The 24313-nt window shown below is 36.9% G+C and overlaps 4 protein-coding genes across 4 annotated transcripts; 2 read left to right on the top strand and 2 right to left on the bottom strand.

Annotated features, from left to right (window-relative positions):
• Positions 1 to 554: 554 nt before the first annotated feature.
• LOC113290821 (probable ATP-dependent RNA helicase ddx56) lies at positions 555 to 7080 on the bottom strand. The gene is made up of 3 exons (XM_026540414.1): positions 6803 to 7080; positions 2057 to 2368; positions 555 to 606 (listed from the first exon to the last, which is right to left on the bottom strand). Exons 1-3 carry the CDS (start codon positions 7078 to 7080, stop codon positions 555 to 557), a joined length of 642 nt encoding a protein of 213 aa, XP_026396199.1.
• A 3158-nt stretch (positions 7081 to 10238) lies between these two features.
• Positions 10239 to 13174, bottom strand: LOC113287634 (3-deoxy-manno-octulosonate cytidylyltransferase, mitochondrial-like). Its single transcript, XM_026536428.1, has 8 exons — positions 12873 to 13174; positions 11920 to 11965; positions 11600 to 11686; positions 11391 to 11515; positions 11158 to 11297; positions 11011 to 11062; positions 10765 to 10875; positions 10239 to 10547 (listed from the first exon to the last, which is right to left on the bottom strand). The coding sequence occupies exons 1-8, from the start codon at positions 13101 to 13103 to the stop codon at positions 10455 to 10457; spliced, it is 885 nt and encodes a 294-aa protein (XP_026392213.1). The 5' UTR covers positions 13104 to 13174; the 3' UTR covers positions 10239 to 10454.
• Positions 13175 to 17825: 4651 nt separating this feature from the next.
• Positions 17826 to 18789, top strand: LOC113290820 (pentatricopeptide repeat-containing protein At2g33760-like). Its single transcript, XM_026540413.1, has one exon. The coding sequence runs from the start codon at positions 17826 to 17828 to the stop codon at positions 18762 to 18764; it is 939 nt and encodes a 312-aa protein (XP_026396198.1). The 3' UTR covers positions 18765 to 18789.
• Positions 18790 to 19741: 952 nt separating this feature from the next.
• Positions 19742 to 23046, top strand: LOC113287633 (trithorax group protein osa-like). The gene is made up of 3 exons (XM_026536427.1): positions 19742 to 20089; positions 20871 to 21149; positions 21591 to 23046. Exons 1-3 carry the CDS (start codon positions 19952 to 19954, stop codon positions 22758 to 22760), a joined length of 1587 nt encoding a protein of 528 aa, XP_026392212.1. The 5' UTR covers positions 19742 to 19951; the 3' UTR covers positions 22761 to 23046.
• Positions 23047 to 24313: the final 1267 nt, after the last annotated feature.

The following is a 24313-nucleotide window of genomic DNA, read 5'->3' as shown; positions in this document are numbered from 1 at the left end:
CTCAACTACACACTTTTATCGTAATCCGAGACATAGCTATCAATAGACTTGAAATCAAGTATATAGTTTTGATCAACTAAACTTGAAAAACAAGCTTGAGATAGCAACACTTGCGAGTTCGACCAAGCAGTGCTCTAACAAAACGAACAATATATACTTGAGGTATGATATTGGTGTACAACTATGTACATACCTAAAAAAATCTAACAATCAACCATCCATGCCAACACAGAACAACATGCTGGTGTACAAATATGTACACACACCTATTGAAATCCAACAAATACAACTTTTACAACCACGCAGAACATGCCATATCAAATAGGTGTATAACTATGTGCACAATATTTAAGTAACTAAGTAAACTGAATTATACATGACATTGGATTTTTGTGAGAAACTTACACATGCAGTGGGACTCATGATTTCACAGCTCAAGTACTTTCGATAATCTAATGGATGTATTATATCTCTGACAATTGCTCTTCTACGTTGGTTAATATAGAACTGCAGTGCCTCTTGATCCAGATATGAGGTCACGCGGTACTTGTCACCTAATAAGAATATCTTCTTTCATCTAGTTCTGTTACATCCCAAGCTACAGTACTGAAAAATCAAAAAGGAAATGTTAACATGGTGTACATAATGGTGCACATTACTTTTTATAAGATTTCAATTATGTAAAAAGTGCAAGGTAGTATTCTATGAACTTACCCCAGTTGTGCATAGTCAAATAATTTTTGTATCCTTTATTTTTCCTCTACTGGTTTCATATTTTGGTACAATGGGGATTGTCGAATATCTGACAATGGTACAAGAGGATGATACTCATCTTGCTTTCTCTTTACTGGTGCAGGACAATTTCCATGTTGTACCTTTACCTTGCCTTTTGGATCAACTTTTGTATTAACTATTATGTCTTTACCTTCGGTGAATTCAGAATCTGGATTTTGGAAACTCTCTTTCCTTGTAGTGTTTTGACAACCTGCCATCCATTTTTGCTTCAGCATCTCTCCTTTCTTGCATTTTCCTTGTTCTTTTATTTGCTAGTGTCTTTTAAAATTTATCTTATTCAACTTCTTGACTGCTGAAAAAATCATTTGGATGCCCTTGGAAGAACTATAGTGCTTTTGCAATGATCCTTGCTTGTACATCTTTATTGGATAATGAATTTTGTGACAACTCTTCTGCAAACCCAATGACCAGGTCGGAAAATCTTTGAAGAATATGGTTGCCACCTTTTGCTTCAGCATGTCATTTTTTATCAACCTTTTTCAAGCTTCACGAACACAGATTCCGATAAATTTTTTAGAATGCCATCAATCTTGTTTTTCCATTTCAGATGCCTTCTCCGGATCTTCTCCCCGTATGAGTAAAAGCATATTTTCTTCAACTGGCAATATGGCTTTAGGATTCGCTGAAATATGTCTTCAGCTGAGATTATATCAAAGCAGAACTATATGTTTCTTTAGAAGCTTCAGTTATGTTCATCACATCCTGGTTATCATGGTGCATCTGGTCTTCTTGATCTTTAGGATTTTCATTTGTCTTTGATAAAATAGTGCAGAAGAATGCAATTCTTGATAATTTTTAAGGGTGTACCTAAATGTGCACATGTCATAAAAATGAATTATGTATGATTTTTAGCACTGGTGTACAAATATATACGCACGTACAAAAGAAATCACAAAGTTTTGAATCTTTGTACACACATACACAAGATGAAAATAAATGTAAGCTGAGATCATCGTACCTCGGCTTGCTAGTAGTTTCAGACTCAACTCCTTTGTCAGATTCACTTCCATTCTTGCCATCCTCCTCATCTGTATCTTCATTTTCATTATTTTTCTTTGATCAAGGAGTGTTGAAAAAAATACAATTTTTGAGATAATATAAGAGTGTACATAGTTGTGCACATGTGACAAAAATGAATTACGCATAAGTTTAGCACACTGGTGCATAAGTATGTACATACATACTGAAGAAATCACAAAGGTGTACATCATTGTACACACATACATAAAATGAAAAGAAATGTAAGCTAAGATCATCATACCTCAGCTTGTTAGCAGTTTCAGACTCAATTGTTTTTCCAGATTGATTTTCATTCTTTCCATCATCTCCATCTGTATCTTCATGTTCATCATCCTTCTCATTGTTGTTGTCATCTATCTCCACATACTCATCATTCTCCTCCTCGTCCTCCCCATCCTTACCATCAACACCCTTCTCATTCTCCTCCTCCTCACCATCATCACCCTTATCCTGGTCCTCTTCATCCTCACTATCAGCACCCTTCTTCTCATCCTCCTCATCTGCATCCTCTTCATCCCCACTTCTCCCAACCTCCGTATGCTCATCATCCTCACTTTTTATTTTTATTTTGTAAAAATTTAAAGATTTTTGTCAAAGTTTCAACACATAAAATCAATTGCATATTAACAAACATATAAAGAGTTAGAAATGTAATAGATCCCGACGAAAAATTTATTTAAAATGGTTCAACTTTAATCCTACGATGTTGTGCACATGCAAACTTACCAACAACTATAACAAACAACCAGGAAAAGACAATGGCATATGGATATGTTTTCTAATGCTCTTCATCAGATCATTGTATATATGAATCGACCATCAACTTCTTTTTACTCTATCCAAGGATTCAAAATAGTGTTCGAACTTGTTCTTGTTAATCATGTTTCCATTTGCTTGGGTAAAAAAAATGTGATGCATAGGTAGAAACCAAATAGCACGAACAAATCTGTTACATTTTAGGCCTGTCAACGGTACCTATCGAAACTGATATGGCCTCTACCATATCCGTTACCGATAAGATTACTGGATATCTGATAGCCGTTAATATCTGACGGATATTCAAAAATATTTTCGTTATCCGTTCCGATAATATTGTCGGTTATCCGTTAATACCCGGTAATATCCGATAGTATTTCATTATAATAAAAATAAATTTAATTTCTTTACTAGTCTTTCTCTAATTTCATAGATTATAAAAAAAAATCAAAGAAACCCTAAGAAAATTCAACTAAATAAAACCAAACACCTTGATTAAATGCACAAACTTGACTTTAAAATTATTATATTAAATTAGATTTAAACAAAACTCAAATCTTCTCCATCAATATTGAAAAATTCTCCGCTTTTCTCACAACCAATAAAACTAGTTGTGTTTTTGTTCTTCCGTAATATTTTCATTTCTACCACTCTTCGCATACTACCAAGCTAACTACTAAATATATTACTCAAAAAAAATATAAAATTTTTTCATATGCATTCTTTAACGGGTATCGGATATTTTCCTATAGGATAATGCTTTTTCCGTATCCGTTTCGATAAAGTAAGAATATCCGATAAGGTATCCGTATTTGATATCCGTTATCCGAAATTTTGGATAATATCCTAACGATTCGGACAAATATCGAATTTTGGGTTATCCATTGACAGCCCTAGTATATTTCTTTTCAACTCCTTTTTTACTTTTATTTTTCCCCTCATTATACGTAAATTTTCTTGCTCTACATCTAATTTCCCCAGTTGACTCGGTCTCTTCAGATTCAATCTTCTTATCATCGAACCATATGTCAATTCAAATTTTGATTTTGCATCTTGTCCTTTTCCAGGTTCTGATACTACCATCTCCGATCCAAAAATCACAAACAAGTCTTCAGGTATGCTCATCACTTGCTTATCGTTCCTGCCAGTATTAAAAACAAAAGAATGTTCCCAAGTATTATTTCACAATTTTGAGAAATGAATCTAGATTCTTTGTCCAATCATCTTTCTTTTTCTCAGTTTTGGGGATTTCATTTTTCTTCTTTTATTTTTCTTAAAAAAAGAAAAGAATTCTAAAACACCCCAAAATGGGCTTTCCTTTTGCTTATCTAGTTGCAACTCAGTGAACCACACTTTATCGGGATTTTTCATTCTTTATTTTTCATCTTCTCAAAAAATTATCCACAAAGTCACTGACCGCATGGAAACCTGATGTATAGGGTTTGTTTTTATCTAAGAGAATGGATAAACGGAAATAAGAACCAAGAACATATATGATACTCATAACCAGAGAACAATCAATATATGCATGAGATATCACATAGGTATACAACTGTGTACACTCCTACAAAAATCTAACAAAAACTAAATGCATTCCTATAGAATAATCAATATATTCATGAGATATCACATAGGTATATAACTGTGTACCTGCAGAAATCTAACAAAAATAGGCAAGAGCAATCCCCTGAAAATAGCATGATGGTGTACAAAATGTCCACTACAATAACAAATCTGGGTAACATAACCTGGCTAAATTGGGGCCTGTAACTACATGACAAAATAGGGTCATTGGGAGAAAATTCATAAAAACCCCTTATCCAATATTTATATTAATGCCCAATATACCCTTATTAAATTAGTGCTAATTCGGAGTATTAAATAATGTTTAATCAAGTTAATCCTGAAATTAACTTTCATTAGTCGATAATCAAAACTTGTAAAAAATAATAATTTTTACTCGATCCAGAATCGGTTTATGTTAGTGCATTTGTAAACCGATTCTGGGTTGAGTTTTATGCTTAGGAAGATGTAAACCCAGAATCGGAGTTTGATCAATACCCACATAAACCGATTCCAAAAATCAGGCTTTTGTAATGGACATGTAAACCGATTATTCCTTACTTTCAGAAACAAAATATTCATTACATAGTTTATGAAATTAGCCCACTACATATATATAGGACTCAATATGGGAATTCTAGAATTTGACACATCAAATGCTCATCAATGAACCTCCGAGCACGTCGGTACAACGTCGTATATTATTTTTGGTGAATGAACTTTCTTTCCCCATTACGAATTCTCCATATCCCGTTGAAACGTTCCAGCTGAAATTCAATGAATTCTTATATGTTAGTATGTGAACTAGTGTAGTTGACATGAGTATAAAAATGATAGCATTACTTACTTTTTTCCTAAGAGGAGCTCGTGGATGATAGTGGTAAACCATTTTTTTAACAATTACGTATTTTCGCATTGCGCCTTTTATGTAGTTGAATCGAAAAGCCAAGTCTCTCCATTTTCGGTTATTGGGGTTCGCGGTATGCCCGTAAAAGAACTCTTTAACTCTCTTCCAAAACATTGAATAGATTTCATTCGGACGTTCGCGGAATGTATTAGCAAAGGATTTTACCAGACACAAATCTTCAAACGGTTCCCATTCCATTTTCTAGGCTAAGTGTGTGATGTGGGAGTGGCTCAAAGAGGTCGTCCTTATATAGATGAAGTCTCAACGACTATTTTTTTTTGAAATCAATTCAAACAATCGGATTTTATATATTATCAAATAGACCGATTTTTTCCTTACAAAATCATATAAATTTGCCTCTAAAAAATCGGGCTTTTGTAAAGCACATGTAAACAAATTGTAAAAGTTACAGAACTTTTCTTCAAGAAAATCAGATTACATATTTGTACATGAAACCCGATTTTAAAGCTGAACTTTTGGGAAACTGTCAGAATCGGATTACATATAGTTATACGTAAACCGATTCTGACAGAAAAAAAATGCTACAATCCTCCATTTTTTCCACACACATTAAGTCATTCATAAACTAGAAACCAGATTAAGTCATTCATAGACTAGGAGTGTAACCAAACATAATTCGACAATAAGTTTAAGACAAGACATAAGTTTTGACTCCATAATTATCCATATTTAAATACATAAACATGAATACAACCATTCATTCATGAACATCCCCACCACGACCACGTCCACCTCCACGTCCTCGTTTACTAGGTTGGGCGCTGCTCGATGCACCTTCAGACATTTTTTTGGTAGGGGCTCTCTTTCTCTTATTATTTTGCTCATCCTCCTCCCCCTCCTCCTCCTCCTCAGAATCATCATCATCCTGCTCCCCAAACTTTGCACCAGCTTTTACATCTTCGAGACCGTTCAATTCATCAATTAGCTTTCATTGGCCTTCACATTTTTCCCTTCCCTGATTTCTAGCCTTGCCCGGGTTATCAATTGTCCGACTCGTCTTCTCTGTTTCAATTTCAAATAACAAACATTCAATATATAATGCTAAAACCATTAACAAAATCGTAATTGAGTAACAATATGCACCAAGTATTCGAGAGCCGTATCTTTGTCCTCTATAATGGGCCTCTCATCTACCTGTATCACTCGAGTATGCGAAACATTGAGGTACCACGACATGTAACGCATAATTGCCTCGTCATATGTTCGAGATGGACTAACCAAAGGATATTTGTGAAATTCTCTGTTATCCCAATAATCACATGATGGGAAAGGCCGGTGAACAATGACAATATCACTGTCATGTGCTTTGGTTTTTGTCTCATTGAAGTTGAAATCCTTGTGCGCCTTTGGGATTTTTTGTATGTAATTGTATTGTCTTGCGACTCTCGACGGGTTGTACATTACATATCCTCTTGGGTGAAACAAAGGCCCATGATATTCACCTTGCTCTGGGAACCCAACCTTATTTCATTTTCCTTTAGCCAAAGCCTCCTTGTAAGGATCAAAGACAACATCCTTCGTCGTCAAGTTGTCTAACTGGCGTCTTAAATTCAGATAATCCATTCTTTGTTTCTTCGGCTTACTTCTTAGGTGTACTTGTTTCCATAGTGCTCTCCGTCCCAATCCTTCTTCTCAAAAGCCCTTTTAGAAAATATTGGGAAGTGCAAATATATCCACGCCTGCAGAAAAGCCATATTCCCTCCGAGTTGGTTCCTTTGAGCCCTAGAAGCCTTTCTCAACTCCGTAAAAGAGTGATCAAGGATGGCAGTGCCCCAAGAGTAGTCCTGTATCTTTCCAAATGGTTGCAACAGCTGGATAAAGTTGGCGTTCACACGGGCACCGGGAACATCGGGTAAGATAACAACTCCAAGGATATAGAGGACATAAGCATTGGCCGTGGCGATGATACGTTGCGGCGTCACCTCTTTTCCGTCAGTACTAAGCTTCTTTGTTCCCATAAAGTTGCTCCTCAGCCTCGAGAGATGGAATATCCTCTGCTTTGCCTTGCCTACTAGCATCTCATTCTTGGTCTTCTCCTCATCCCATTGGAACACTTCTTGGTCCACGCATAAATGTTATCCCACTCAAGCTATTGCACGTACTCTTTGTGCTTCACTGCTTTACCTTCTATGCTTAGCCCGGTAATGAACTTCACATCATTTGGAGTTATCGTCATTTCTCCAAACGGAAGATGTAAAGTATCCGTTTCCCCGTAGTATCTCTCAGCAAAGGCGGGACAAAGAGGTCTGCCATAACAAAGGTGGCCCAAATTGTTGACCACAGAAAGCAACCCCGTAGAATTCACTAGATCGACCACTTCCGGAACTTATCCACTGGTTGATTCATCAGCTATCAGTGGCCGTTGCCTCATCTTACTCACTGACGTTCCTGGCTTCATAAGACAATGACATGCTTGTGATCCTATAAAACCAAACAACCATGATAGACAACAATCAAAACACTACACGGATAATAATGTTTATATTACATGGCACAAGGTTCAGGTACTTACTATGGTATTATAGACGACGCCGGCCCAACTGCCTTTGTAACCCCATAATACATTTCCTCCATCAGCTGGTATCCCTAAAGGTGGATCATCAGGGCCGCGAGCAAACATCTTCAGCTCATCGGGCATGTGGTCACCTTTCTTCTTCTTTGGAACTTCTTTCTTCTTACCTTTTCCTTTAGGGTCTCCTTCTTGTTCTTGAAAGACTTCTCTTATCTCTTTATCACCTTCCTTGTCACCTTCTTCTTCATCACTTTCACTCTCATCACCTTCACTCTCATCACTTTCTTCTTCACCACCTTCCTTGTCACCTTCTTCTTCATCACTTTCACTCTCATCACTTTCTTCTTCAACACCTTTCTTGCCACGACTATCTTCATCACTTTCTTCTTCACCACCTTCCTTTCCACGTTCTTCTTCATCACTTTCACTCTCATAACTTTCTTCTTCACCACCTTCCTTGCCACCACTTTGTTCCTCATTAACTCCCTCATCACTTTATTCTTCTTTGTCACCACCTTCTTGTTCAGTAGGTGTTTTGGGATCAGATTCTTCATGTGTTGGTCGCTCCGCTTGTGGTGGTGGGTCATTGATGATGATCCCTTCGGATTTACTCCCCGTTCCCCTTGGGTTTCGGTGGGAAGCATTCAAATTGTTACCGTCTTTTCGACGAGGTCCCAAAGGCTTAGGAGTAGCATGGTCATATTTCTTCTTATATTTCTTTTCGGCTTGATTTTTGTGCCTGTAGAATACGGATTTAAGCAACAAAAAATAATGGAATAGAAAGCATTTTTAAAGTCGGGGTATATAATCGGTTTACTCGATATACATATGAAATCCGATTCCAAAAATATAAAATTAACAATCGTATTTTTGCAAGTGCTAATGTGAACCGATTCACGAAATCGGTTTACTCGATATACATATAAAGTTCGTTTTTCAACTAAACAATCGGTTTTTGTTAAGACATATGTAATCCGATTCCAACAAAATAAGATCCAGGAAGATTGGATACAAAAATCGGGCTATTTATACACTAACGCTCCCCGATTCCTTTTCACATGCAGAACAATCAGACTATAAGTTTATGAACATAATCCGTTTCTAATAAGAATCGGGTTACTTCATGACTAACGTAATCCGATTCTGTGAACACTGAAATTTTTTGATTTCAAAATTCTCAATTTCTAACCTAAAGCATGTTACTAAAACCTATTTTAGAGGATTGGGTTGATAGAAAAGTACCTGATTCGACCCATTTCCTCCTCCTGCGATACGAGAGGCTTCAGATTGTTCTTGCACTTCCTTCGTTCTATTTCGAATCGCTTCAACAAGTCCGGGATTGTCGTCGCTAGAATGATTCCTGTTAGTAGCATACTTAGTTCTTGGATTCGTCAAAGAAACGATTAATCGTTTTTGAATCGTCGATCATCATCGATTTTTGGTTTCAAAAAAATGGAAAAAGAGGGAGTGGAGGAGATGAATCGGTTTTTATGTTAAAAATAAAAACTAATTTTTGTTAGTTAGGTTTATCAAGGATTGATGGGGATAATTTAGTAATATTAATATTTTTTTGAGGGTAAGTTTGGTAGTTTACATAAATATTAGACACTCCTTACCATTGTGAATTGGGTAGATGAAGTAATCTATAGGCCCCAATTAAGTGGCGTAGGCCCCAATTTAGCAAGGTAAAATAACAGTCATATACACATTACAGGAAATACATCCCTGAAATTTGTATACTACAACACATATCTGAATGAAACAACATCCAGACACACATAACATGCCATGGATCCTCAAATAGCATGATCTGTACACTATAACAACAATTCGAGTGAAACAACATCCATACACACATAACAGGCTGCACATCCCTCAAATAGCATGTCGGTGTACAAATCTGTACACTACAACAACAAATCTGAGTGAAACAACATTCATACACACATAAAAAGTCCAATATATTAAAGTAGCAGATGCTATTACCTTTTGAAACTTGAGTAGATGTTGAATCTTCTGTTTGTTGTTGTTTTTTCTTCTTTGAAGATTTTGATTTCTCTAAAATCGTTGATTTTCTTTTAGATGATGATGTTTTTTCACTTTGTGCTACTTATTTTGATGCTAAACCTATTGCTTGTTGTCGTTTTGTTCTCTTTGAAACTATTGATTTGTTGTTTTCAGTCGATGATTTTCGTTTAGATGATGATGTTTGTGGACTGTTTTGTTTTTGCTTCTTTTTCACCATGATGTTACTGAAACTGTAGTTTTCATCGGCCGGGGTTTCAATTTGATTTTCACTGATTTTTTTTCTTTATAATTTGATTTATCATTTCTTTCCGTTATATTGATTTTCTTTTTCTCTTTATAATTTGAATTGTTATATTTTCAGTTTTTATTCAGATATTAAAGATGAAAAACGTGGCTGCTCGTAAGTGAGTGTGTCAGTTACAGATACTTCATGCTTAAAAGAAAAAAAAAACCTTCATCAGTCCTCACTACTCTCACTCTTTTTCACCTCCTTCATTGTTAAGTTCTTCGGGGTAAACTGAAGAATAAAGAGAAATTACTCCATAGTTATACAAGAAAAGACTCTGTAAGGCTTTTCTAAGATAACATATAAACTGGCAACGACATTTAATTCATTTCAATAAAAGGTTAATGAGATAAGGAAGATAAGTAGTGCATTTGTAATCTCATTGAAGTTATGCACGTAATAAACACTTCTGAAAACTGGAAGGGTTTGTGGTTCCATATACTGTTAAGGATTTACACGAAGATGAAAATAAAAAATAATAACAAGGGAACCAAGTGGGATTCTATATTACAGTAGAAGATGAAAATAAACAATTATAGCAAGGGAATCAAGTGTTCAGTAGCAGATTATACTAAATTTCTTTCACGCATGAGAGCTTCTAGTTTCCCAACATCTTCGGGAGTGTCAACACCATGAGCATCGTGATCAACCTTGATCACCTGCAACAGAATAAACAACCCAAAGTTAGTCTATAGAATTGAGATATCGGTGACAGTAAGTTTCCTATTTTAACTTCTATATCTATACGCAACCACTATTTTGTATTTTGCTGAAGACCAAACTAAGCAGAAGCACAATCCAAGTGAGAAAAACACATTACTAATGTATAAGACATAAATAGAGGACAGAGAAAACAGGATCAATGTCTAATAATACCTTCATTTTATAACCATTCTCAAGGACCTTAAGTTGCTCTAAATCTTCTTCAAGTTGCAGTGGAGTAGGTGCAAGCTCTGAATATATCTTCAAAAACTTCGAGTCATAGCTCTGGCCAAATAAATATGGAATCATCATTGATCAAAAACAAGACATGCCAAATCATCAGGAATTTGGATAGACCACACAATGACATAACAGGCGAATTCAGCGCAGAAAAATATGTACTTCAAAACTCATTTATACCTGGATACCAAGATGAAGTAGATACGGGAAGTTCGGATTGACTTTTCCTGATCTGTAAAATTTGATAGATGTGGATAAGTACATTAAATTTTCTTAAGAAATTTGGGATCTCTTTAGCAAGAAACTGAAATATTCAGTGCAGCTTACTTATTAAATGGGATTAGTCCCCTCGAGAAATAAATTGCATAGCCATGGTTGTCAACAATACATTTCACCCGGTTTGGATCGGTTGAATCTTCAGGCGTCAAAGATGTCACGGCAGTGCTGAAAACAGCATCAGGAGCTCCCTATGGAGAAATGACCAGATAGTAATCAATTAATAATCAAATAAAGGAACACGGAAAACAGTGCATAAGTTTAAGAATGTTCCAACTCATTACCTGCAAAGCTTTAACAATCCCATCTATGATCTCTGGTTCAATAAGAGGTTCATCCCCCTGAATATTGACGACAATATCATATTTCTTCTCAAGCTTCTCCAATGCTTCATTGCATCTCTCGGTACCTACAAATCAGAGAAAAACAAAGGTTGGTAGAACAATTGCAGATACTAGACGTGAACAACACTTGTGGAGAAAGATTTCTATACCATTTCTGCAAGATTCTGATGTCATTATCACATCAGCACCAAACCCTCGACAGCATTCTGCAATCTTTTCATCATCCGTTGCCACAACTAGTGCATTAACAAATTTTATATGGTTAGTAGTCACAAAAGATGTTAATTTCAAGTTAACCAAGTGACGGGCACACATCCATTACTCTTTATGCCACAAGTCTAAGTAATTCATTGACAAAAACTTTTTACCTCTTTAAAAGAAACTCATACAGACATGCATGAAACCATATCAGTATACTATATCAAAATTGAAAATTCAGAAAAAATAGAAAGACCATTGAAATACGTACCAACATGGTCTAGTGTCGAGGCTAGTTTTGCTCTCTCCCATGTTCTCTGTTGAACAGAAAGAAGAAAATCATCAGCAACGAATTAAAAAATATGGTATCCTATTGTCTATATATCCCATCATAAACGAGATATATTTGTAAATCCTTTTGTACCTTATGAGATGCTACTATTCTTATGGGTTATGTAAAATGGACTCCATTTCAACAGTGTAACAATGATACTGGTACGTGTCTAGGTGTTGGGTATGGATACAAGCTCTTCCGGACCAGAAAATATTACATACAGGGACAAGGGAGTTAGAGTTAAGGTTAATGTTAAGAACACTCTTCCTAGGAGAATCAATAGCTACATCCAGTCTTGCATCAAAGAAAATAGCAGCCATGCTCCTTCTTCTTCATCTTCGAATTTTTAAGGCAACCAAGTTGCAAATATCAAAGTTTTATGGCTAGCACAACCGTGGCAGTGTCCCTGCATGTCTGTGTAGGGTTCCAGTGCCGATTCTAGGAAATTTTGAAAAACAAAGTGAAGCTGCTGTGACCCCGCTTTCAAATACTCGAGCAAATATCATTATTCGATACTTTCAAATATGCGCACCATAGGATCCGAATATCAAATTATGATGTTACTTATATCTGAACAACAACATATATTATGTTCATTTCTAATAATGGTGGATATGAATAACTGACCTATGATTCAACACTTAATAAAACAGCATATATTTAAGTTAAAGATTGAATTCTTTCTCCATAATTTAATCTGAACCAGATCTCCCAACCCACATATAGCCAACCCAATTTTCAATTCTAATTGATAAGTAAATAGAAACCCAATTGAAGAACACGTGTTTAGTCATTTATGAAAACAATATCAAATCTACAATGCCACAATCGAAGGAATTTAAAGTTTAAGACTGTTAGGTGTTGTAGAAATGTAGTGTGGGTAACAATACCTGGATCATGGGTTTCCCAAGAATATGAACCAAAGGTTTCCCTTCGAATCTAGAGGAAGCATAACGAGCAGGTATAATACCAATTACACGACTCCTGAATTTCCCAGATCCTCCTCGAATTGAAAAAGCAGCTCCAATTGCTGCCGCTGCAATTGCGGCACCTGTAACTAGTCCGTACATAATCCATGACTTACAATTACTGTTTGATCCACATGATGAACCCTGATCCATCCTTCTTCTTCCTCAGTCCTTCAACTCTATAAAGAGAGAGTGACGATGATTCGTTTGATTGTTCGGTAGTGACTCGCGAGTAATAAAAAGAAAAAAAAATACTGGGCTTCAATCACAGACCTTAAATACGTTCAGATTAATAATTCGTCGGACTACCTCGAGATATGTGTGATGAGATTAAGTTGGGTGGAAAAATACGTCTATAATTAGGGCTGCACATGGTTCGGTTTTTATCGGTTTTTGACAAAACCTAAACCGAAACAAATGTACTCGGTTTTCCAATAATTAAAACCAATGAAACCATATAGCCTATTCGGTTTATTTGGTTTCGGTTTCTACTCGGTTTTGTTAAAAACCAGACGGTTTTTGGTTAACCGAATGATTTATAAACAATAATGTGTCAGTGCTTTAACTCGAATAATCCTCCTAAGAGTCCTAACCATTCATTAACTACAATTCATCAGTGTGAAAAGATTCATTCTGCTATGAGAAATTGAAAAATAATAGAGGTTTGCAGTATCAAGCTAAGAAAAATCCCAAACATATTTTAATTACATATTAATTGATACAAAACTAGTGCAGTTGCTGGCTCCCAAGCTACCTCTCCTCCTTCCACGGGAACTCCTGCGAATGATAAACAAACAGATATGAGCATACAAATGGTGGATTCACAAATCATTTTCAACATTCCCAAGCAATAACAACAATAACAAATGACAACATTCCCAAGCAAAATAAACAAGATCAGCAGCACATGGTCGACATATTTCCAATCATTTTCAGTCGATAAGCTAAGTCTTTCGCAGCAAGGACTGATCACTTCTCTGCACTCTTTTAATTGATCTACCAAACCCAAACCATACTCAGAGTACATAATACGGCCTACCCAGAATCAAAAATTCCAACCTAGTTGAACTACCAGGTGTAAATCATTCTCATTGGCATAATAGGGATTTCGCAGGAAAACAATGTCAAGAGTCTACTACCTAGTCAAAGCTATGAATAAGCAATTAACAACTACTGATTAGTCAAACTGAGGTAACTAACAACTATAACCTGATGCTAACCAACATTTATAGGCAAGTATTTCTCAACTTAATATAAAAAATCAAAAAAATATCTATTCACAATATCTTAGGGCACTACGAAGTTCAGAGGATATAAAGTTTAAGGTTCATTAAAAGGAATATGCATATGGAAAACAAGTCAGTACACAAGCCCAACATAAAGTGGTGTTTTGGATGATCATACTGTTGTGTGTCATAGTGCTACTAGAAAAACTTACCGCTAACCCGTTAAATCATTTATAATCAACTTCACGATAACAAAGTTGAATCTTCTTCTTCATCATCATCTATGTCAATGCGGATGAACTTAGAAGTTGCAAGAGAACCTAAAAATTCTGCAAGAAATTACATCAATAAGTGACAAACAATGAGTAGAGAAAATAACAAATCAGAATTTTACAAAAGTGAGTAGAGAAAATACCTGAAACATCTTCGGCATCATCAGTTCCTAAGGTGTTTGGATCAAGATCAACCGGTGTCCGTAACCAGCTTTGCGTGCAAATCAACGCCTCAACTGTCTTAGGCAGCAGTGAACTTCGATATGAATCAATAACTCGCCTTCCAGTAATAAAGGCAGATTCCGAGGCAACAGAAGAGACTGGTATGGCTAGTATATCTCTCGCCATGTGTGATAATACAGGACACCTTGTACTATTAGTCCTCCACCAACCTAAAATTTCAAACTGAACACCGGTAGGGCTAATTCTCGGTTCACGTTTCTCCTCTAAATATAACTCCAACTCAGTTTTCCCCTCAACATTGTCATCCTCCTCATCTTCTCTTGCTCTCTCTGCTATTAGACTAGCATACGCGGAATCTTCATCATCAGTAACCCCAGAAGATTGAGTAACATTATTACAATCACTTGTGGCACTAGACATGTTTTCATCATTTGCATAGAGACACTTGTACTCTTCGAAAAGTTCTTGAAAATCAGTTCTCACATAAGTCGATAAGTGTTTACGTAATGACGGACCCGTGATATCTAAAGTATCAAGAATAAAATTTAAACCTTTCATTTTCTCACGTGGATCAAGCAAAACAGCAATGAACATGAGAGTGTTCATTTTCTCATATTCTCCCCAATACTTATTAAACTTGTCTAGCATTTTAGTGCCCATACCAGAGAGAAATGGATCTGAACTTTTTACCCATGTGTTCATTGTTCTATGAATGACACTTACGTTAAACAAGAACTCATGTGAAGTAACACCAGTACAGTAAGAAAACAGTCAAATCATAGAATACCTTTAAAATTTTTCTAAATGATCTTGCATTGGCCCAATCTTCCATATATGGAGCATGTATAGGAGGCGGAGGAGGGGCCTTCTTCTTGCCTTTGTTATGATCAAGAGTACAAGCTTCTTCCATGTCAACATCATCACTAGCACCGGTAGAAGTATAAAATACATGAGGGATGGATCTTTCGTTGAAACAAAACTTCTTTTTGAAAGCCTTATCTTTCCGTGCTAGCCTTTCAAAAGCTTTCTGATATATACAAGCAGCTTCCAACATCATGTAAGTGGAATTCCATCTTGTATCCACATCTAAAACTAAACCTTTTCTGCAATCTATCTTTTCTTGTTTAGCACAATCCATAAACTTACTCAACCTAGCAGGAGAACTCATCACATGCTTCACCACTGCCCTTACTCTCTTAATAGCCATGTGATACTCTCCCAAGCCAGCATTCACAATAAGTGCAAGCACATGAGAAGCACATCTAACTTGCATAAACTTAGTATTCAGTACACCATTTGAACTAATCACTTGCTCCTTTAAATGACCATCCTCCCTTAGATAATCAATAGCTAAATCATTAGCACTAACATTGTCAAGCGTAATAGTAAAAACCCCAGGAAGTTCTCAATCTAACAAACATTCCTCTAACATCTTCCCAATTACCTCACCTGAATGACCTAAAATTTGGAAAAAGTTGATTACCAGTTTTTGCAGCTTCCAATATTTATCAATAAAATGCGCAGTTATAACCATGTAGCTTTTATTTTGGGCATTTGAGGTCCATGTGTCAGTGGTGAGACAAACTCTCACATTGTTTTCCTTGAAGTAGTTCTTCATCTTCTCCTTTTCAACTTCGTACAAATTTAACACACCCCGCGAAATGGTCATACGAGAAGGGATCTTGAATATGGATTCAAGTACCCTACAAAGTTCTTTGAACCCTTCTCCTTCAACCACTCTAAACGGCTGCTCATCTAAAATCACAAATAAAATCACTGCCTTTGTACATGCATCTTGATTAAAAGTTGTCGCAACCAATTTTCCTTCTTCTCCTAGCCTAGCCGGTTGAAAATCAAGAGTTTGTTGTCCTTTTTCCTCCTTGGGCTTCTTTTTACATATCTTCAAATGATTATTCATACCACCTGTCCCATACTTGGTACCCTGAGCTGCAATCTTTGTCTTACAATGGCGACATTTTGCATATTTCGAAGGCTTGGGGTCCATATCAAAGTGGTTCCACACATCAGAACGTTTCTTTCCCTTTGGTTCTGTCACTTCTGTGTCATCTTCAGTTGCATCTTCAGGGGTTTTACGCTTATTGCTATGTGTTTCTGTCACTTTTATGCCAGCTTCAGTTGCATCTCCATCTGCACTAGCATCTCCAGCAACACTAGCATCTTTAGCAGCACTTGCACCTCCATCTGAACTTGCATTAGGTGGAGGTCGAGGTGGACGCTTATTAGAAGAAACAAAGGCAGTAGGTGTTGAACTGGATCCTCGCATTGTCAAAAGGCAAGTCTGCAATGTGATAAACCATACATTTATGTTAATCGTAATTTATGTCAAAAAGCAAGTCTGCATTTAGCATTTGTTCTAGCAATTTAATCGTAATTTATAAATAGAAAGGGAAACAAAACAACTCAGTTAAACAATGTCAATGTACAACCACTCTAAACGGCATACTAGCAAAAACAAGTATCAACTATAGCAAAAATCCAGGTCAAGTGCATACAAATATCAACTACAGCAAAAACAAGTATCCAATTCACAAACAAAGCATCAAAACAGACGGGAACGAGAAGTACATTTCGTAATCCGTCCTTGTGCTCAAATCTACACCTAAGCTTACAACTCCACCACTAACAAATTCAATCTGAATTAACTTGTAAAATTTATTAAAAATTAAGCAAAACCCACTGTGTAAATCAACCTAAATGACCTTAATTTGAAATCCCCAATTTTTTTCAATTTTACAAACCCTAATATCATAATTAAAATCATAATATCAAAATCATTTCAAATGACACACAAATACACAATCGCAATACCTTTATCAAAATCAGTTCAAATGATACACACAATACCTTTTTCAATTTTCGGTCTCTTCTACAGTTCTATTCCAGCTTCCTTCGACTGATTAGTGATTAGGACTTCGATAGATTTGTTATTATCAAACTAGAAGAAGAAGAAGAAGAAGTAAAACTAGAAGGTGATGGTGGGACTTTGATGGACTGGGAAGACTCAGTCGTGACTCGTGAGGAAGAACGAAAGAAGAAAAGAACGAAAGAAGAGAAGACTCAGTCGAGTGAAGTAAGTTATTAGGGTTAAATATCCCATCCACGGTCTAAAATCATTTAATCCTATGGTCACTATTAATCGGTTAACCAATTGATTTTTGGTTCGGTTTTGCGGAATGAGAGAGTTAAATGTCATTACTTGGACTGCCATGATTTCTGGCTATGGAATGCATGGTTATGGTATTCAAGCAATGGAACTTTTCTATCAAATGAAAGCACAAGGACCTAAACCCAATGATGTCACATTTGTTGCAGTGTTATCTGCTTGTGCCCATGCTGGATTGGTTGATGAAGGGAGAAAAGCTTTTGATTCCATGAAAAAGAATTATGGGTTTGTGCCGAGAATGGAGCATCATGTTTGCATGGTGGACCTGCTTGGGAAAGCAGGATTATTTGATGAGGCACTTGAGCACATTCAATCGGTACCTGGGAAACCAGCACCTGCAATATGGACAGCATTGCTTGGTTCTTGCAAAATGCATAAGAATTTTGACCTAGGAGTCAAAGTAGCTGAACAACTCTTAGGAGTGGAGCCTGACAATCCCGCTCATTACGTTCTTCTTTCCAACATATATGCATCAGCAGGTAGAATGGATCGAGTCGAAATGGTTAGAGAAACTATGATTAACAAAGGTTTGAAGAAACAAATTGGGTATAGTTCAGTCGAGATTGATCATGCAACTTATACATTCTTTATGGGTGATAAATCACATCCTGAAACAACTGCAATCTATCAGTACTTGGATGAGTTAATGCGGAAGTTGAAGCAAGCTGGTTATGTGCCTGAACAGGAACCAGTGATGTTTGCATTAGAAGAAGAAGAGGGGGAATTTGCGCTTAGATATCACAGCGAGAAACTAGCTATTGCATTTGGTTTAATGAATTCAAGAGATAAAACAACAGTTAGGATTTTTAAGAACCTTCGAATGTGCATTGATTGTCATTCAGCGATCAAGTTCATATCAATTGTTACTGACCGCGAAATCATTGTTCGAGATAAACACCGGTTTCATCATTTTAAACAGGGTGTTTGTTCTTGCGGAGATTACTGGTAAGAAGAGTTACTCATTCAAAGTTCAAAAATCTACAATCGAAAGCATAATTGTAATAAGAATTGCTTGTGAAAATTTTGATTTTGATATATTTATTTTTTTGCAATACGAAAAGAGAGTTATAGTTGAAACTAATGGGGTACATTGTTCAGGTCTTGTTGCAAGACCTCCTCAACCCAACTAATGGGGTACATTCCTCATTAAACTGACAGCATGTTTGGCTAAATTAGCACTCCTAGGTTCAAAAGTGCAAATCCAACTACCGAAACCACCAAGTAATATTGCAATAGAGTTTTCAATAAGGCCATAAGTTGTCCATTTCACTGCGTTCCTATTTCCATTTAGTGCAGCTGCAGCTTTGGCCTGTTGTGCGTCCAAGCTTGTTGTTGGCCAGCATCTAGCTCCATGCTGCGTGACTGCATGATCCCTAATTATTAGTCCCAGTCCAGCTTTACCAGTCTGCTCAAAAATCCAGCATCAAAGCTAAATTTAAGTGCAACTCCAACTGGAGGTTTCCAGTGAGTAGTGATGCGTGTGGTGTGTGATGCTGTATTGCACCATTCCCCTGGGCATATTCTCAAATACAACAGAGCATCTGAATTTCCATATTTGCCAAACAATTATAGTAGCTTTCTGAGTGTCAATATTGAGATTATTATAGGGGTTGTTGACAACATAATTGTTCACAATCCATTGAAATTTAATTCTACAAACAGATCTTCATATAATTTGCACCCCACTTGTAAATCAATGGACGATGTAGGAAGGGTGTAAGATGAAACCTTCCCGACAGCTGAGCTAAATGCAACAACTAGTCAACCAGTCAAATAGTTGGAAGTTCGGAACCAAACAATTCCATCAACCCACCGATAGATACAATGGTAATATATGGCAACGTAACTTAACTAGAATACTATTTGATGTATAATAACACTCGCATCCATATGCTCATCCATTATAACAATGTCTGACTTTTCTGAAACGTTTTCTTCCTTAGTTGTGAAGTCTGATTCATTCGTATAAATTATTGAAAGTGAAATTCCTAATCCTAATCCGCAGTGAACATCAAATTTTCTCATAACCTAATTCACAAGCCAAACAAAAACCTTTCCCCAATTTCTCATTCAATAGCTTTTTTCCTAAAACTCAGCCCTAATTTTTTTTTTTTTTTAATTTGAGTGAATTTGATTATGGCATCTGGATCATCTGGTAGACCTGGTTTTGATTTTGGTTCTGATGATATTCTTTGCTCTTATGATGATATGGTAAATCCAGATGGTACTAATGGAAAACACTCTGATCCTATTACTGGAACCAACTCTGCGAAGGTATAGTATCTGAATTTGTTTTTTAACATAAAATTGTTTTTATTTTTGTTTAATATATGTTGGATTGATTTTAACATCTTGAAATACTATTGTCAAACCCTAATTAACATAGGTGATAGAGAAAATTAAAGCTGGGGTATGCACCAGATTAGAGACTAGGGTTATAGTTTTGAGTGAGTTTTTTCTGGTTTACTGTTTAATGACCTTTTTGTTTCTTTTTTCTTCTCTTTTTTCCCTGGTCCGTAATCCAAGTAGAAGTAGGTATGGACTGACTGTAACTAGCTTAGCTATTATAAAAGTTGTTGTATGTTGTATTTGAGGAAAATGAGCATCTTTAATCTTCTCATGCTTCAAAGATCTAGGGCAATGCTGCATGCAACTCCATAGTTGGTTTACTAGTTCTTCACATCCAGAAAATGTGTTGAGTAGGACCAATCAGTGCAAGTCAATCACTCAATCAGCTGCTTATTAGCAATACAAAGTTCATATTTGTTTCTAGATATGCCACCTAATGTAGTAGATTGTTGTTTTATTAGTATTTGTAAGAATATGAAAGAAAGAGTGTGTCTATCAAATGTCTGATATCACGTTTACGCTAGTGTTCTTTGATATTGTTATTAGTATCATATCTTATAGTTAGCTACACCATAAGATGAAACGATCTTTGGCTTTAATAGATAACTCGTATTTTGCTAGGGATTTCATAGTTTTGACAACTGAAACTTTTTTGTTCTCCTTCCCAATAAATTAACTCGAGGATTCTTTCTTTATGGTTTCCCAGGATTTTCGTGAAAACAAAATGGGAAGATCATATTCACAGGTCTATAATCAGCGGGAAGAATCAGTAAACCAGGATCTGATTGCAACTGTTGAAAGAACCATGAAGAAATATGCTGACAATCTCCTCCTCTTTCTCGAGGGCATTAGTTCACGTCTACAGCAGTTGGAATTGTATTGTTACAATCTTGAGAAGTCAATAGGAGAAATGCGATCAGATTTAACTCGGGAGAACAGTGAAGCAGATTCAAAGCTTAGATCACTTGAGAAGCATCTCCAGGAAGTAAGCTTGCTTTCAGCTATGTCTCTTACTATGCTCCATTCCCATGTTTTTTCTTTAAGTTAAGATGCAATGTTGACTAAAACATACCCTTTTAAATCTTCCCTGTTAACATGGAAAGTGGATCGTATGAGACACATTCATTGTCTTGCCATTCTCCGCAACAGCTTGACCACTTGAATCCTTTTAACATTTACACATGAATTATAAGATTGGTAGATATTGTGATAAAATTGGTGGGTCAAAGATTCTTTCACAAGTTAACTTTGTGAGCTTTCAATGTGGTGGCTTTGTAGCATTTTGTTCCCTTCTAGGCTTTTATGTATTATAAGTTATTTTGCATATGGTGATAGTCATGCACCATCTTTACGTTGACGTAGCTTTCGTTCTCATTGGGTTAAATTTTGCTAAGCAGTTTTTTTGAACCTTTCGATTTCATCGCAGGTTCATAGGTCTGTGCAAATCCTTAGGGACAAGCAAGAATTGGCAGAAACTCAGAAAGAACTTGCCAAGCTTAATGTGCAGAAAGAATCTTCGACTGCAAACCAATCACCCTCTAAGGAAGACACAGTTGCTCCATCCGCCTCTGATGCCAAACAACCTGACAGTAAACAAGAATTGCAAAACCAGCAATTAGCGCTTGCTCTGCCCCATCAAGTACCACAGCAACCTATGATGGCGTCCACCCCACCTCAAAATGTCCATGCTCAGAGCCAACAACACCCTTATTATCAACAGAACCCAGTGCCAAGTCTGCCACCACAATCTCAAGACCATTACTTGCAGGTTCCTCAACAACAAGCACTACCATTACAGTCTCGTGTAAGTCAACCTCAGCAAGCTCATCAGTTTCCTCCACAGTGGAGCCAGCAGGTTCCTCAACAGGTACAACAGCAACCACAGCAACCTGCTGCTCAATCTCAAATGGCTCCCCAGACAGCACCAGCTTACCCTCCTGCTCCCCAGACAGCACCTAGTTACCCTCCCTACACGTCGACCCAAAATGTTAACCCATCACCTCTGTCTGTTAACCCATCTTCCTCAGCGTTTCAAGGGAGCATGCCTATGCAGGTTGCTTACTCTGGAGCTCCCCAGCCTGGGATGAGTAACCTAGAGCCTGTTGCTTATGGTTATGCTGGTGCCCCAGCCTCGAGAACCTCTGTTCAACAGCAGCCTCCAGCACAAAATATGCCACGACAACCACCTGCACAGACTCATCAGGGCACTTATGGTGCACCCATGAGTGACAGTCCATACCCAGTTGGGGGACCCCATCCCTCACAGCCTTCCAGACAAGGGTACATGATGTATGATGGAGAAGGAGGGAGGGTTCCTCATTCAATGCCACCGCACTTCCCGCAAAGCGGTTATCCTCCAACCCATGTGGCCTCTCTTCAGAATCAACAACCAAGCCGTCATTCCAGCCCATCGCCTGTGATGCGTAGTCACCCATACGGTGAGCTGATAGAGAAGGTTGTGAGCATGGGGTATGGTAGAGATTTCGTCACAAGTGTGATCCGCGGGATGGATGAGAGTGGGCAACCTGTGGATTTCAATTCGGTGCTTGACAGATTGAATTCACATTCCTCAGGTGGGTCTCAGAGAGGTTGGTAAAGTTACTGGATATATGTTGGCGGTGTTTCAGTTTGCCATGTTATTGCGTTGTCACAAAATAAAAGCCGGAGATATTTTCTCCGGTTACTTATAGGTTTAACAGTACAAAAAACATCACTGTATATTTCTGTGAACTCAAGCTGTGCGACTCTGCTTTCTTCTTGTTAACTGTTGCTCTCTCAGTCTTGGATGTTGTCATGCTACTATTCTGATCTTATATGTGCACAGTACAAAATCCCTCAAGTATTAGAAGAGGTTTGATTGAATGACACTTCTAGACCTCTAATATGTTCTTCTTTCTCTTGTTCTCTTTTTCTTTAGGTTAGATCTTGTATGTGTTTTTAATTTGATAATTCCAGCAGTTTCTTATAAAACAGTATCGGATATTTGCTTTAGTGTTGGTCTTTGTTTTTCATACCTACTGCATGATCCTTATCTTAATCCTTAACTCAAAAAGGGTAAGCATCTCATAATAAAAGTGTCTTCATAATCATTTGTTTATAACGAACTGACAGTCACCACCCTTTCTTGGAATTCTTTTGGAACTTTTTTAGACGAATCAATATAAGCAGTTTTTCGAGCAAGGTGAATAAATTTCGAGATAAAGGTTGTAAACTTAATGACTGTTGATAGAGTGAAGACGCATATTCCACCTACAGTTAGAAAAACAGAGTAAAGCCGTAAATTCGGTACTATAGTAACATAAAGAATAAACATGCGGTACCTGGTAAGAGAGTCTATGGCATGGCCATGACTCACAGATAGTCAAGACAACTTTGCCGGTGTTTCAGGAAATAGGAAGTATCCCTTCACATGTTCAATCTCACACTTTAGACGTCTTTTATGTGGAAAAAATATAAATGATATTGGATTCGAAGCTAATATTTTGGGAATATGGTCTTCTTCCAAAGCTTTAATACCTACCAAAACTGAGTTCGTTCCGATACGTATAACACCACCATCTACTACTTAAGATGAGCCGTTGATAAACAACGGATTTTTCAAAATATAGTCCTTCTCATAGGGCACTACTCACCGCGATCGACTAACATTCCTGAATCGGATACTTCAATCGGCGTTCTTCTTGTTCTCGTTTTCAAGTTGTCTTCTTTTCGGTGAGGTTTAGTAATTTGGAATATGCTCATTTTTTGTAGTAACATAAAGCTTTGCAAGAGGAACAGATCGTCAAAATATTAGCTTCAAATATGTTATTGTTTGGTTTTTATTCACAAAAAGGACGTCTAAAGTGTGAGGCAGTGTGATAATAAACATGTAAGGGGATCCTTCCTCGGAAAGGAAATAGGACAATAATTCATCGTTGATCATTAAAGACAACTTAATGGTTCAATTTTGTAAAACAGGGAGAAAGAGTTTGCGCTACACCCTAGGACAATAATTCATCGTTGATCATTAAAGACACCTTAATGGATCAATTTTCTAAAACAGGGAGAAAGAGTTTGAGCTACTCCCCTATCTGGTTTGCACGTTTGTTTGTCACGTGGTTACCCTTTGTGTAATGGGTGTATTTAGTTAAACTCTGGGTGTCTTTAAAA

The sequence above is a fragment of the Papaver somniferum genome, chromosome 6 (assembly GCF_003573695.1).
Source record: "Papaver somniferum cultivar HN1 chromosome 6, ASM357369v1, whole genome shotgun sequence".
Lineage (NCBI taxonomy): Eukaryota > Viridiplantae > Streptophyta > Magnoliopsida > Ranunculales > Papaveraceae > Papaver > Papaver somniferum.
This window is presented reverse-complemented; position numbering and strand designations above follow the sequence as displayed.

Excerpts from the sequence above, each read along its gene's own strand:
- LOC113290821 (XM_026540414.1), bottom strand. The coding sequence starts at position 7,080 with ATGCTAGTAGGCAAGGCAAAGCAGAGGATATTCCATCTCTCGAGGCTG. Across the intron at positions 2,369-6,802 it reads CTTGATCACTCTTTTACGGA|TGAGGATGATGAGCATACGG; the intron begins GTTGAGAAAGGC and ends AAAAATAAAAAG. Across the intron at positions 607-2,056 it reads GAAACTGCTAACAAGCTGAG|TACTGTAGCTTGGGATGTAA; the intron begins GTATGATGATCT and ends TTGATTTTTCAG.
- LOC113287634 (XM_026536428.1), bottom strand. The coding sequence starts at position 13,103 with ATGGATCAGGGTTCATCATGTGGATCAAACAGTAATTGTAAGTCATGG. Across the intron at positions 11,687-11,919 it reads CTCGACACTAGACCATGTTG|TTGTGGCAACGGATGATGAA; the intron begins GTACGTATTTCA and ends TTAATGCACTAG. Across the intron at positions 10,548-10,764 it reads AGAATGGTTATAAAATGAAG|GTGATCAAGGTTGATCACGA; the intron begins GTATTATTAGAC and ends ATTCTGTTGCAG.
- LOC113290820 (XM_026540413.1), top strand. The coding sequence starts at position 17,826 with ATGAGAGAGTTAAATGTCATTACTTGGACTGCCATGATTTCTGGCTAT.
- LOC113287633 (XM_026536427.1), top strand. The coding sequence starts at position 19,952 with ATGGCATCTGGATCATCTGGTAGACCTGGTTTTGATTTTGGTTCTGAT. Across the intron at positions 20,090-20,870 it reads CTGGAACCAACTCTGCGAAG|GATTTTCGTGAAAACAAAAT; the intron begins GTATAGTATCTG and ends ATGGTTTCCCAG. Across the intron at positions 21,150-21,590 it reads TTGAGAAGCATCTCCAGGAA|GTTCATAGGTCTGTGCAAAT; the intron begins GTAAGCTTGCTT and ends ATTTCATCGCAG.